Source organism: Drosophila subpulchrella, chromosome X (genome assembly GCF_014743375.2).
Source record: "Drosophila subpulchrella strain 33 F10 #4 breed RU33 chromosome X, RU_Dsub_v1.1 Primary Assembly, whole genome shotgun sequence".
Taxonomy (NCBI): domain Eukaryota; kingdom Metazoa; phylum Arthropoda; class Insecta; order Diptera; family Drosophilidae; genus Drosophila; species Drosophila subpulchrella.
Genome location: NC_050613.1, coordinates 28730474 through 28742926, shown reverse-complemented (window position 1 = coordinate 28742926; position 12453 = coordinate 28730474). Strand labels below are relative to the sequence as shown.

The following is a 12453-nucleotide window of genomic DNA, read 5'->3' as shown; positions in this document are numbered from 1 at the left end:
CAAGGATCCGCAGAAAGTTGCCGCAAGGTGTGCAACAGACACCGGGAATGAAAACCCAAGACCGAGCCCAAACCCAGACCCAAATACGAGTACAACTAAGCGGGGAAGTACTGAGTGCACACGAAAACGCACCTGGGCGCAAATGAATGATGATGATGTTGCCACAACAGCCGCAGGCAAAAGCAGCAGCAGCAGCAGCAACTTCTTTCGCAGAGTCCTGAACAGTGTCAAGAAATGGGAAAACCGAGGATTAAAATTACAAAATCGTACATAGTTTGGTAGCCTTATACGATTTTTGGATTAAGAAATATAATAATATTTCTAAATATTTCCAAATACTGTTTACTCTGAACCTATTTATTTTTAGCCCCCTTCTATGCGAATCTCAAAAATGTGTAATGGCTAATGTACCTATATTGCAACGAGTTAATACTGTTTTTCTTTTGAACAATGCCTACGACCCACTGTCGTCGTGCTCCTTGGCTCATATGTGGCAACCTTTCGCTTAAGCAAATTGCCAGCCTGAGCAGGGCACGCCTCCACTTTGCCGACCACCACGCCCAGACCCCGAACCAGACCTCCTGAAGCTCCTTCTTTTGTCTACAGCTTGCGGCCAGTGAAAGTCGACTGCAACAACTCCGCGCTCGTGTCTCCGCCCTGTTGCATTTCACTTAGAATGCTTTTAACCAAAACATTAAGCAGCTGGTGTCACATTATATCAGCGAGGCGGAGGCGAAGCTTAGTTGTGCTGGGAGTAGCAGCCGCAGCAACATGCAACCAGCAACCAACAACCAGCAGCAGCAGCAAATTTATGGCCCGAATTAGCCCCGCCCGAACTGGAACCCCACACCCTTAACATCAGAAATGCTGTGGCTGACTAAAAACAAGCCACTCAGAAGCCCGAAGTTGACTGGGAAGATGATAAGGAAGCCCCACTAATGAGCTGAATTATTTTACGTGGGAAAAGCTTCCAAGGAGTTGGCTTAGGTAGATGATTTTTGGATATGAAATATCTTTGATACCCCCCATTTATGCAAATTATAAGGCTCTACATTATCAGCACTCTTCTACGCGCTTTTCAAAAAGCTTAGGTAGTTTATGTATACTTCAAAACAACCAAAGAAGAATTTACCTAATCTGCTCCTTGCTCCCCACAAATATTAACTATTTGTCCACACATGTTACAAGTTTCCATTTATTACTCCTTAAAGTACTTTCATGTACAAACAAGAACTCTCTTGTGATTAGCGCAACTATACACCAATTCCAATTACTTAGAATGCCAACAATGACTTTTGTACATGTATGTGCCATGGCATTAAGCTCTGGGAAAACAAGAACACAGCTCAATCTAATTGAAAACCGCAAATGGAAATAATAAGGTAATTTAACAGGGCCATGGCAGAAGTAATCCTACTGGCTTTGGAGCAAACAGTCAATCAATCATTTGAACTGAAAGGCACTGCCAAACAAGCATTCCAATGCATTTGGTCATTTTGACCTGGCTCCAACAACGACTATGCCAGCTGCACCTTCATTTGCCCTATTTGTTTATTAAAATTAAATTTTGCATAATAAACTATACGAAAAATTGCCACAGACTTTGTTCTGGCTGTGTTTCTGTTTTTAGCAGTCTGTTGCCGCCAGGCAATAATTTACTTTTACTTAGAGCAGCAGTTCGGATTTGAATAATTGATGAAATCGTCCATGAAAAGGCCATTCGTGCACTTTAAGCTGATTTACTCGGGTATCGAATTAAAATGCCCGCACACACAGAGTGCACTGACTGGCAAGGCAACTCGACCCGCCTCGCACTCCATAAATCACGGTCCCCAGACAGGATGCCACATGCGGACCGAGAGGCCAGGACACACGGGAGTCCGAGGAGCTTGGCCAGGGAGTCAGTAAGGCCAAGGCCAACTGCGGAGTGGGCCAGCTTTAAGGGCTTAAACTACATTATAGTACACTGAAACTTAAGAATTTTAATTCAAATCGACCTGTTAGTTGGACTCAAGGAAATAGACCAGAAGTCCAATTATATAGATTAGAAACTAGCTGCGCGATACATTTTTAATAATTTAAATGGCACTTCATCTTGAACACAGGCACATTTAGTTACTTCTAATTAGAATAATTAACAGGATAAGTAGACGTCTAATTTTCTTTAACCTCAAACTCAATGTATTAAATTAGGCGTTTTCGGCCAGACACGCCTAAGCTGTTATTTATGCTGATTAATCTATTTATATGCCTCAAGTGCAAACCTTTAAGTCGGGCTCACCAGACTGAAAGAGTCCCTTGATTCATCTTCCATTTGCAATAAAGACAGTTGGGGAGCGCCCTCCACATTCCACATTCCACCTTGACCCCTAACCCCTAGCCCACCTTTATTTTGCACTAATTTATCAGGTTTGTGGTTCATAACTCAGGCCTCAATCTTTTGTTCAAGGGAAAGGAGTCGCAGTTTAGGACTTTAGGTCGAATTCTGGATAACGGACACGGGACAATGGACAACGGACAACGGACAACGGACAGTGGAAACGATGCGTTAGTGTTGTCTAGCTGCAGCAGCATCATCAGCATGATTAATTGATGAAAATCCTTTTTGCCATGCAGGATAATAAATTACAATACCAGGCCAAGCGGACGGACGGCGGGCAGGTGGCATGGTAGCCAAAAGTAGGGGGAATCACAGACGTGTAGCATGTGTTGCAAATGGCTAACACAGACAACTTTGATTTAGCACGCCGAAAGGGGGTTTGCATATGCATGAGCTTGTGCTCGTGCCAGTGTGTGTGTTGGCCTCCCTCTGCATTGAATTAAACTCCACGGCGAGAATGAGTTCCGTTGCCGTTTCCAACGTATCCATTCCCTTGGCCAGGACGACGATGACGCGCTGCCTGTTTCCCAAATTAGCTTAATTTCATTTAAAAGGATACAGCGCTGCAAGCGGAGCACGGCATGCCACGTTTGATTCCGGGGCAAGGGGGCACAGGTGTGTGGCAGCAGCTAACGAAGAGGAAAGTTAACTGGTTCCGTATGGAATCTGAAATATTTAACTAGTTGGCAGAAAGGAAAGCTGTGCATTGGCAAGTGTATTTATGCTGGATAGCTTTCGTTGAACCTTTCAGAAGCCCGTCGCAAAAGCTGATAAATCTAAGCCTTTCTATGCGCTTCTCATTATCTTTAGGATCTGAACGCCGACTACTCGTCGAAATTTTTGTATAGATAAAATGGATTCCGATTTCATGAAAGTTTCAGAAGAAAACCCATTATGTAGAACACATGAGTAGAAACTACATAGATAGTTTTGCCAGAGTTGCAGACTTCTGATCTGGAGGAGGGCATCTAAAGGTCGGAAGGTCCTGTTCCTATTCTGCCACATTCCAGATTTTTGACGGGATTTTCCACGTCCGTGTGCAGAGGCTGCTGGCCTGTGTGTGTGTTTATAATTCATTAGTTTGCTAAATGTATTTCCTAGCTTAATTGGGTAGTAAAGCACACGGACTAAGCTCATAAAGCAGCCAGCAAGGCAAACAGCCAGCTTTCCTTCCCCAGTGAGTCCTTGACGATGCCTGATTAGGCAGTCGGAAAGAAAAGCAGCTGGCGAACAGGGATGTGGGCGGATCCATACACTTGGGTTCATTTCGGCTGTGCAGTTACCACGAATTGTTAACCGGATTGGTAGAGGAACACAATTCCGGTCAGCTCATTTGTTGGGCTTCAAAAGCAGCTCATCCGCTGAGTCTTGAGTGCAACGTGGCGTATGCTGATTATGATTATGCACTACTCCAACTCCTCTCCTCAGTAAGCATTCGATCTATTAACGTGCTTTCCATATGCATATGTACATCCACAACGTTTCGCGTCTGCCCTATTCCATAAACCACTAATGTCTTATATCCATTTCCTTATAACCATTTGTTTACTTTTTTTCATAGCTTTTAGTTTGCATTCTGAAAAGTATGCATTACTATCGTAATTTCTTTCCATCAACGATTGTCAGATATCTTAGCATACTTTAAGGACTTTTCGGTCGATTAGTAGAAATGCCCTTTTATCATTTTCAGATTTTATGAGAAATCACTTGCAGGCTGCGATTTTAAATCTCTGATTTCTCCTGGTACTTGAAAAATCATGGGATGGATCCGTAGTGTGCTCAAAAAAAATATACGCACTTGAATTTCATTCATGATCTGGATCGTTAAGAGCTTATCGGCCCCATACGTCGCCAGTTTGCTGAACTTTGCCCACTTTGCTCGGGGGAAATCGTTATGCGAACCGGTTTTATGTTCGCACTATGATAGTCAAAGTTGAATTGCCCAAGCAGCATTGAAGCAAGTGAGCAATTAAAATTAGTCTAGTCGCAAGCCCGGTCCAAGATCGTGTGGAGAATCTTCCACAGCACAGAGATTATGCTCTTTTTTTCGCTCTCCGATTCTTTGTTGGCATTGGGAAAGCGTGGGTTTCGACACAAGACCATATCGTTAAGTGCACTCAATGTGGAATTATTAAGAAACAGAAACCCATTGCCTAAACAATAAAGAGAGACGTAAACAAAGAGCCACCTGAAACCGGCGACAACTGACGAGCTAAGAAGCATTCGAAACGTAACAATCGATCGGGGAATTGCTTAATCCCAGGTCCCCCGATCACCGACGCTTTGTTCTTAATTTTCAATCAGCTTGTTGTTGCCGTGCGGTGACAGATTGCCGACTCAACTGGAAATGCAAACATGTATGCAGAGTTTCCAACTAACCGATACCTGGCAGTAGGTTCTGTGAATACACTATATAATATTTCAAATAAAAGAAAAACTAAGGTAATTTGATTTTTGTATGCAGATGGGCTGCTGGTTTATTCATAGCACTGTCACACATTAACAAACATGTTTCTAGGGTAATAACAAAGCCATACACAATATTTCATTTCACTGGTACTTGCAGAACCAAATGAATAAATAAACCAGGCGCTTTCGGCAGATTTCGGTAAACAATATACCCCACTCTTGGCAAATACCGGGTAAAATCCAAAAGAAACAGAGACCGCCGGCAATTGAGATAGAAAGTACATAAATTTTAGCCATATGTCGATAAGATATACGTACGAGGACACAAGCCAAACAGCCGTGTATCGAGGTGGCAAATTTTGGCAAGTTTACAATTCGGCGACATCGTCTACGACTCTCGATTCTCGATTCGACCTTAACTTCATGATAATGGGTACTGTCGATGGATCGGCCAACCGTCCGCTGAGTAATCATTCACGTTTATCTGAGATTTGTAATTGCCGGAAAAAGATTCAGACCTAGGAAAAACTTTGTACTTTGTCCACAGAGCCCGAAGTAAATGATGTCACTGTCGTTTGATTGAACAAAGCCGAAACGCAATCGCACAGTGGGCCTACGACCGTCTAACGGCTGCAGTTCATCGTCAACTTTATAAATAAAATAAAAATATGTTTTGCTTGTTAGATTTCTTAAGCATATCCATCGAAGATATTAAAAAAAAACGAATTAAAACGATTTAAAAAATTCAAAGTCATTTTCCTACTACCTACAACTGAGATATAACTTTTTTTAGTCCCAAATAATTACGTAAGCCATTGCAAGTGAACAGTTATGTATATATTGATTAATCAGCTCGAAATCCAAGAAAATATACATATGATTATTCAGAGAAGCCAGTACGAAGCAAACTTAGTTACTTTCGATAAGATAGTCGATATCGCGCTTTGGAAGAGATTAGCAATGCGAAACATGAGGTGACCCCGATATTTTTGGCGTTTTTTTTATGAATTCTTGACCACTTCGGCCCACTGTGCGGCGTCATCGCCGCTTGGCTTCGCTTCGCCCTGGAGCTTCGTGTCCGGAGAAGCCGCTTTCATTCAGTCACGGGCACCACTCAACCACAGTCGGATCTCTACAGACGGATCGGACGGGCACCACTGCACCACCACCACCACCACCACCTCGACTTCCTCATCCACTAGACACAGCCATCATGAACAAGTACGGCATGTTGGCCATCTGCCTGCTTGCCGCCTTGGGCGCCCTGCTCTTGGAGGTTAGGGCCAGTCCGGCGGCCACCGGCTCCTCCACCACCAAGCTGGATCCCAGCCAGCTGGGTGGACTTTCGGCCCAGTTCTTACCGCCCGAGTACCGCAATACGAACGTCAGCACGGGTGAGTTCTTGTGGGTGTGACATAACCGCCAGCTAACCGTATTTACACCCTTTTAGAATAGATTCTATAAAAAAGTGGAAAAGCAAATATATGGCTTCTTGCCGAGGTCAAAAGCTTAGCAAATGAAGAATTCAATTTTTTATGAGATTAGTTCAGTTCTTATCAATTCTTCATCATAAACTTGTCATTGCGTTCTGATTCTCTTTACCGGTCTTATGTACTGTCGAAATTTACTCTTTGTAAGCAAATATTTTTTATTTTAACACCCTCAAAGTTAATTCGAATTTGTGATACCAGGAAAGCTGAATTGAATAAAAAATGCTTTGCTGATAAAATATGTATTACTCATAAATAAGCAAATATTTTTTATTTTAACACCCTCAAAGTTAATTCGAATTTGTGATATCAGGAAAGCTGAATTGAATCAAAAATGCTTTGCTGATAAAATATGAATTACTCATAAATCTTAAAACTCGTCGCCTTGTGTTTACGCACTTTATTGCTGATTACAACTTGCTCCTAAATAAATATATATGGAAACTTCAAGCAATGCAATCCTAACATATAATTTTGCTGATCTAACAAATTAATGGTTCTGTAGGAATTATTGCTTTAAAATCAAATATTTAGTTTCTTTATGAAGATAAGGGCTTACACATAAATAACTCAGTCGTGTATGGCTAACAATAATGTGGTTTTCAAAATCGCATAGTTTATGTCATACATATGATGATATGATATTTTGAGTTCAGCAAGGATATCCAATTAATTTTCATCAATAAATCCCTATATCATCCTTTCCTTACAGAGGACATCAAACGGATGTACCGAGAGAAGTGTAAGAAGGTGAACGGAGCGGACAACGCAACCTTTTACGAAGAGATCGAGAAGGCGGCGACCAAGATGAGCACATGCATCAGCGGGGTGGCCAACCTGACCGCCCTGCAGGAGGAGATGGATCTGGCGAAACCGAAGGGCGACTTGGACACCGTGTTCCACAAGTACTGCCTGAAGGCCCCCGAGGCCGAGGTCTGTGTCAAGGAGTTCAACGAGAAGGCCCAGCACTGTTTGACGGCCGAGGAGAAGCGCCACCAGGAGATGGTGACCCGTATCGGAGCGGCTCTTCTGCAGTTCGCCTGCTCTCGTGGTGGCGACCAGATGGCCCTTTTCATCGCCGAACAGGGCCCCGAATGCCTGGATGCCAACAAGGAGGCCATCAGCAACTGCCTCAACCAATCCTTCCACCAGTACATTCCCAAGGATGGTCAAGTTCCGGACCTAATGAGCAGCCCCGAGCTCCTCTTCTCGCCCACCCACTGCGTGGACTTGCAGCGCTTCGAGTCCTGTGTCATCCATCACTTGGAGCAGTGCACCGAGATCACACCCGCCAACATAGTTCAGTCCATTTTCCGCTTTGTGAAGAACGAGACCGACTGTCAGGCCTGGATGCAGGCCCGTGCCAACGAGAAGCCCGTCCTGCTGGCGGCCTCCACCAACAACACCGCTCCTGGACTCGCCTACTCCCTGGCCGGCCCTCTGCTGGGCGCCACAATGCTCCTGATGCGCCCCTGAATGCCAAAGCTCTTAAGGTCTTATTTTTTTTTGCGATAACAAACGCCTCTGTATATTACTGACTTTTTTTTTGTGTGTGTAGAGTTGGTACTGAGTATCGGTACCATATAATTTAATGTCTCCTAAGGAATTGCTTATAATAAACAAGATTACGTCGAACACAACACCTAAATGGAATGTCCGGCAGTCAAGACCCAACAAAAAGCATATCAACTGTCCAGCCGGAATTGGAAGGTAATATTTTTATGATACATGATAAAGGTGATGTTTAAAATCAAGCGATGCGGTTGGATAAAAGTGAAACTTGACTAGAACCCTCCGTATTTTGTTTTAGAGAATTACTTCTTCTGTCGATTAAAAAATATGCAATTCCTGTTCCTACAACTTAGTGATGAGTCCAAAAGTCCATATATATTTTTGGATTGGCAATTTATTAATGGAAGTAAAATTAGTGATAAGACATTATGCAAATACTTGCTACTATTCGAAATTGTCAACAGAAGTGACTCAGTCAGAAGACGCAGTTCCCTGGGACTTTGATCAATGACTGTCGAGCAGATAAGGTCGAAGCTCCTGGCCTTGTCTCTTTTTCAAATACAGCATAAACCTCGATCCGTTGATTGTGGCATACTCTTGGGCTAAACTTCTAAACCCCACTGGTGTTTGAATGATGCAGCACTAATCAACAAAAGCACTAAAACTAGCTCCGATACGAGCTACGATAAGAAATATAAAAAAAGAAAACAGAAACATAAACGTCGGGCTTATCATGGGTAATGACTGGGTTTACCTGGCGAAATTGGGCAATTCTACGGCCACTGTATCTGGAATATTTTTCACTGGTTCTGCCTTGAAAGGGGTATTATCTTTATCGTAGTATCTGCAATACCATCGGTGCTTTAATTGCTTTTGCACTGGATATGCCGAATTTGTGCGTCAACTATTGCCAAATTTCGTTGATAAGCTTCGATTGGGCGGGCCATATATCAATCGCCATTCTTATATAACAGAGAGGGATCTGATCTACGTACAAACACATTATCTCACCGTTTCCTCTATAGAATTCCTAATTATAAAGAAATAATCATCGAACATTAAAGAGCGTGTGAGTGCTAAGAGATAAGGGTATAATCTATCTTCATTTTTTTTCTTATTCATATCGATCAAGTCTGACCCAATACATTTATCTGAAATCACATTAACCAAATAGACATAAATTTTTTGGTGGACTTTTTTCGGAATGAAATTTTTCCGATAAACGCACACTGACTGCACCGGCATTTTCCGCTTGTATGACTGGTGTTCGGGAGTTAATGAGGTTCCCATGCTCGGAAAAGGTTGTGAAAAAACTATCGAACCAATCGGGGAAGTGAGTGACGCGCGGATGTGACGACTTCGACTCCACTCCCCTGGCGATAAGTTTTGTTTTCCATTTGGCCCCAGTCCGGGAACATTCAATCAGTGTGAATTCCGTTCTTATCACTGCAGCGAAACCAGGAGAACAACTACTTTTTAGCTTCAGGTTGATGATGGATGGATCTCCGCAGTTCTAATTCCAAGCGATAAGTCTTCACACTTAATAACATACTGAGTATATTTAACACAAGATTAAAATATAATAAATACAAAAAAAAAATCTTATATTAGGTGTATAATCGGTTCTTCGATTATCAGATGCCAAGTACTTTGCCGGTTCGGTTAATTATTAGTTAATTAACAGGAGATTAGAAAAGTAATTAAAATTCTTCCAAATAGACAGTAACCAAAAATATATATAGTCTGAGTAAGTTGACCCTCAAATGACCCCAAAGTACGAGCGAAGAAGCTATAACAAACCTTAGCTAACTAAACACCAACTTAGGATACCGGCTGCGGAGGAGCCATCGGGAATTGCTGGAGGGGCTGTTGCTCCAGGTCGTCGCCCTCCTGGTCGAGCGACTCCTCCAGTTGCTCCTCGGGATCGCTGCTTTGGGACAGCACATCGTCCAGATGGAGCCACACATATTCCACGGCGGCGCGCAGTTCGCTTGCGAATCGCCATATACTGCGGTCCTCCACCAGATCGGTGAGGTTGTACTTGGTGTCGGGCTCCCGGTAGTGCTGCATCTGGGCCATCGAGGTGTTCAGGGTGCGGGGATTGCAGCCGCCGGGCAGCCACTTGAGGGTGAAGTGGTTGTGCAGCGTCAGCGACAGACGGGCATTGTGGAAGCACTTGGTGGCCCTGCCCGGCATGGAGTAGTTCCTCAGCCGCTGCGTGTGCTGCAGGACGAACAGCTCGCCGGCGATGGCCTGCTCCTCGTGGTTGCTCAGCTCGGAGAGCACCTTGGTGAAGTACGAGTTGATAAAGCACAGCGCAGGAAAGCGCCCCGCGCACGTGCCACCCTTCTCGACCTCCAGGGCGTGGGTCTTCTGCACCAGCTGATGCCAGTTGCGGTGCTCGCCCAGCGGCATGATCACCTCATCCACATCGACGTTCACCATATAGTCGTGCCTATACAGATTCCTGTAGAAGCAATCGTTGTAGGGTATTAGCTCGTTCAGTCGCTTCTCCTGCTTCCTTTGCTGCAGGAGCATGTGCTGGTAGTGCCTCAGCCGGGGCATTCCATTGGCCAGGGTCAGGGGTCGCAGCTCCAGGTAGCCCGTTCGCTGATAGTAGTCCAGAACCCTCTGGACCGCCGGATGCACATCGTACATATAGGCATAGATCCGCGAGGCGCCCAGGATGCGCTGCAGCTCGAACCACTCGATCAGGCGCTCCGATAGATCCACATACGGAAAGTCAAAGCCCTTGAGGCAAACGCCAAAGTTCAAGTGTGCTTCGGAGACATTCAGGCCCTTGGTGGTGGCATTTTGGGAGGGTGAGGTAACCACCGGCTGCTCCTGGTTGACGTTCACCCGCAGGGAATTGCTGGCCCTATCGCAGCGCCGCGCAACGAGTGACACCGTTTTGGGCAGTGACTGCAGCGCTGCCGGTGGCAATTCCCTGGGAATCGGACAGCTCAGCAGGTGCGGATAGTTGAGATACCGCTTGCTGCCCCACGCCTTGACCCACACACTAAGGAACTCCGACACGGGCACGAACACCGGCTCCCGATAACCCTCGAACCACAGTTGGCAGTGGGTGGGCGGAAACTCGTCTCCGATCTGATTGGCAGTCACCAAAATCCTCACCGTGGGCAGCTTCACCGCCTTCCGCCTGTCCAGATAGGCGGCGTACAGGCGAAAGGTCACATTGGCGTTCACAAAGGTCTGCCAGTAGATGTTGTGCAGCTGCAGGTCCAGGGGATCGGGATAGGGGGCACATGTGGCGTTCTTCTTGTAGCGCAATGGCTTGGCCCAATGGTACCAGAAACCGTAGTCCACCTCGGGCAGCTCCTGCTCCAGCTGACGCACCAGCTCCTCTCGGATGGGCTCCTCCAGGTGGCGAACCGGCGGTGGGGTCACCTTCACCATCCCCCCGTCTCCTCCATTCCGTCCCAGAGTAGTGGGACTCAGCTCATCCGAGCGCTGCAGTGCGCCCAGGAGGAGGAGGATCGCGAAGAGGGCCGCCGTCACCAGAACCGTGAACCGAACGAAGCCACCTCTTGTTGACATTATGCTCGACTGCGTACTGAGCACCAAAGCACTGCCGCACTGGGAATGGATTCCCGGCACCTGGGAACGCAATCTAATCAAAGCGAGAGTGGCTGTGGCTATGATAACCGCCCTCATGCTGAGTTATCTACGACCGCGAGCAGCCGGGCTTTATCAATTAACCGAATTTAGTTGGCCCAATCCAATCGCATAATAAATATAAATCAATTGGGGTTTCTTCAATTTTGAGCAAGTGCTAGTTTGTAAAACGCCATGTTTATCAGGATTTAATTTGTGTGAAACAAAACGATAAAAAGAAATATTAAGATATTGGTCACGATTCAAGTTTGAATAAACTTGAAAGTATTATTCATGACGCACGCAAAACACCAAAATCTTCATTTCTTTTTCACCATGGATTACTTTTGCTTAAGAGTTATTAGAAATTATCTTCTAATCTGCTTTTCTGAAACATAATATTTTTACCATTATATATGTTTTAGGTAAGGCGGATAAAGTGGTCTTGAAAATACCCTCACAAAAAACCAAAAAGGTCGTTGTTACTGGGGTGTGGCTATACAAATTTGAACCTAAATTCTAAGATATTCTAACCACTATTTCATAGAGGTATCCCACTTTAAAATCGGGATCCAATTACTTAAGTTATGGGATCTAAAAGTGCCGTTGTTGGTTTCCATTTTGGACCCAATGGACTCAAGTTATGGAATCTAGAAGTGCAGTTTTGGTCTTCCATTCAGGACCCCATGGGAAATTACGGAAAAATTTGACATGAAAATGGGTTAAAATTTAGACCACCGTTAAAAAGAAAAATTTTAATACAAAAATTAAGATAATTCAAGCACAAACTCATAGAGGTATCCCACGTCTAAATCGGAATATAATAACTAAAGTTATGGAATATAGAAGTGCAGTTTATGTCTCGCATTTAGGACCCCATGGGAAGTACGGAAAAATTTGACATGAAAATGGGTTAAAATTTAGACCACCGTTAAAAAGAAAAATTTTAATACAGAAATTAAGATAATTCAAGCACAAACTCATAGAGGTATCCCACGTCTAAATCGGAATATAATAACTAAAGTTATGGAATATAGAAGTGCAGTT

At 44.4% G+C, this 12453-nt stretch overlaps 2 protein-coding genes across 2 annotated transcripts; one reads left to right on the top strand and one right to left on the bottom strand.

Annotated features, from left to right (window-relative positions):
- Positions 1 to 5877: 5877 nt before the first annotated feature.
- Positions 5878 to 7927, top strand: LOC119557422 (27 kDa hemolymph protein). The gene is made up of 2 exons (XM_037870174.1): positions 5878 to 6183; positions 6992 to 7927. Exons 1-2 carry the CDS (start codon positions 6003 to 6005, stop codon positions 7753 to 7755), a joined length of 945 nt encoding a protein of 314 aa, XP_037726102.1. The 5' UTR covers positions 5878 to 6002; the 3' UTR covers positions 7756 to 7927.
- A 1490-nt stretch (positions 7928 to 9417) lies between these two features.
- On the bottom strand, positions 9418 to 11349 carry LOC119557418. Its single transcript, XM_037870167.1, has one exon. It carries the CDS (start codon positions 11347 to 11349, stop codon positions 9613 to 9615), a length of 1737 nt encoding a protein of 578 aa, XP_037726095.1. The 3' UTR covers positions 9418 to 9612.
- Between the last annotated feature and the right edge of the window lie 1104 nt (positions 11350 to 12453).

Excerpts from the sequence above, each read along its gene's own strand:
- LOC119557422 (XM_037870174.1), top strand. The coding sequence starts at position 6,003 with ATGAACAAGTACGGCATGTTGGCCATCTGCCTGCTTGCCGCCTTGGGC. Across the intron at positions 6,184-6,991 it reads CAATACGAACGTCAGCACGG|AGGACATCAAACGGATGTAC; the intron begins GTGAGTTCTTGT and ends CTTTCCTTACAG.
- LOC119557418 (XM_037870167.1), bottom strand. The coding sequence starts at position 11,349 with ATGTCAACAAGAGGTGGCTTCGTTCGGTTCACGGTTCTGGTGACGGCG.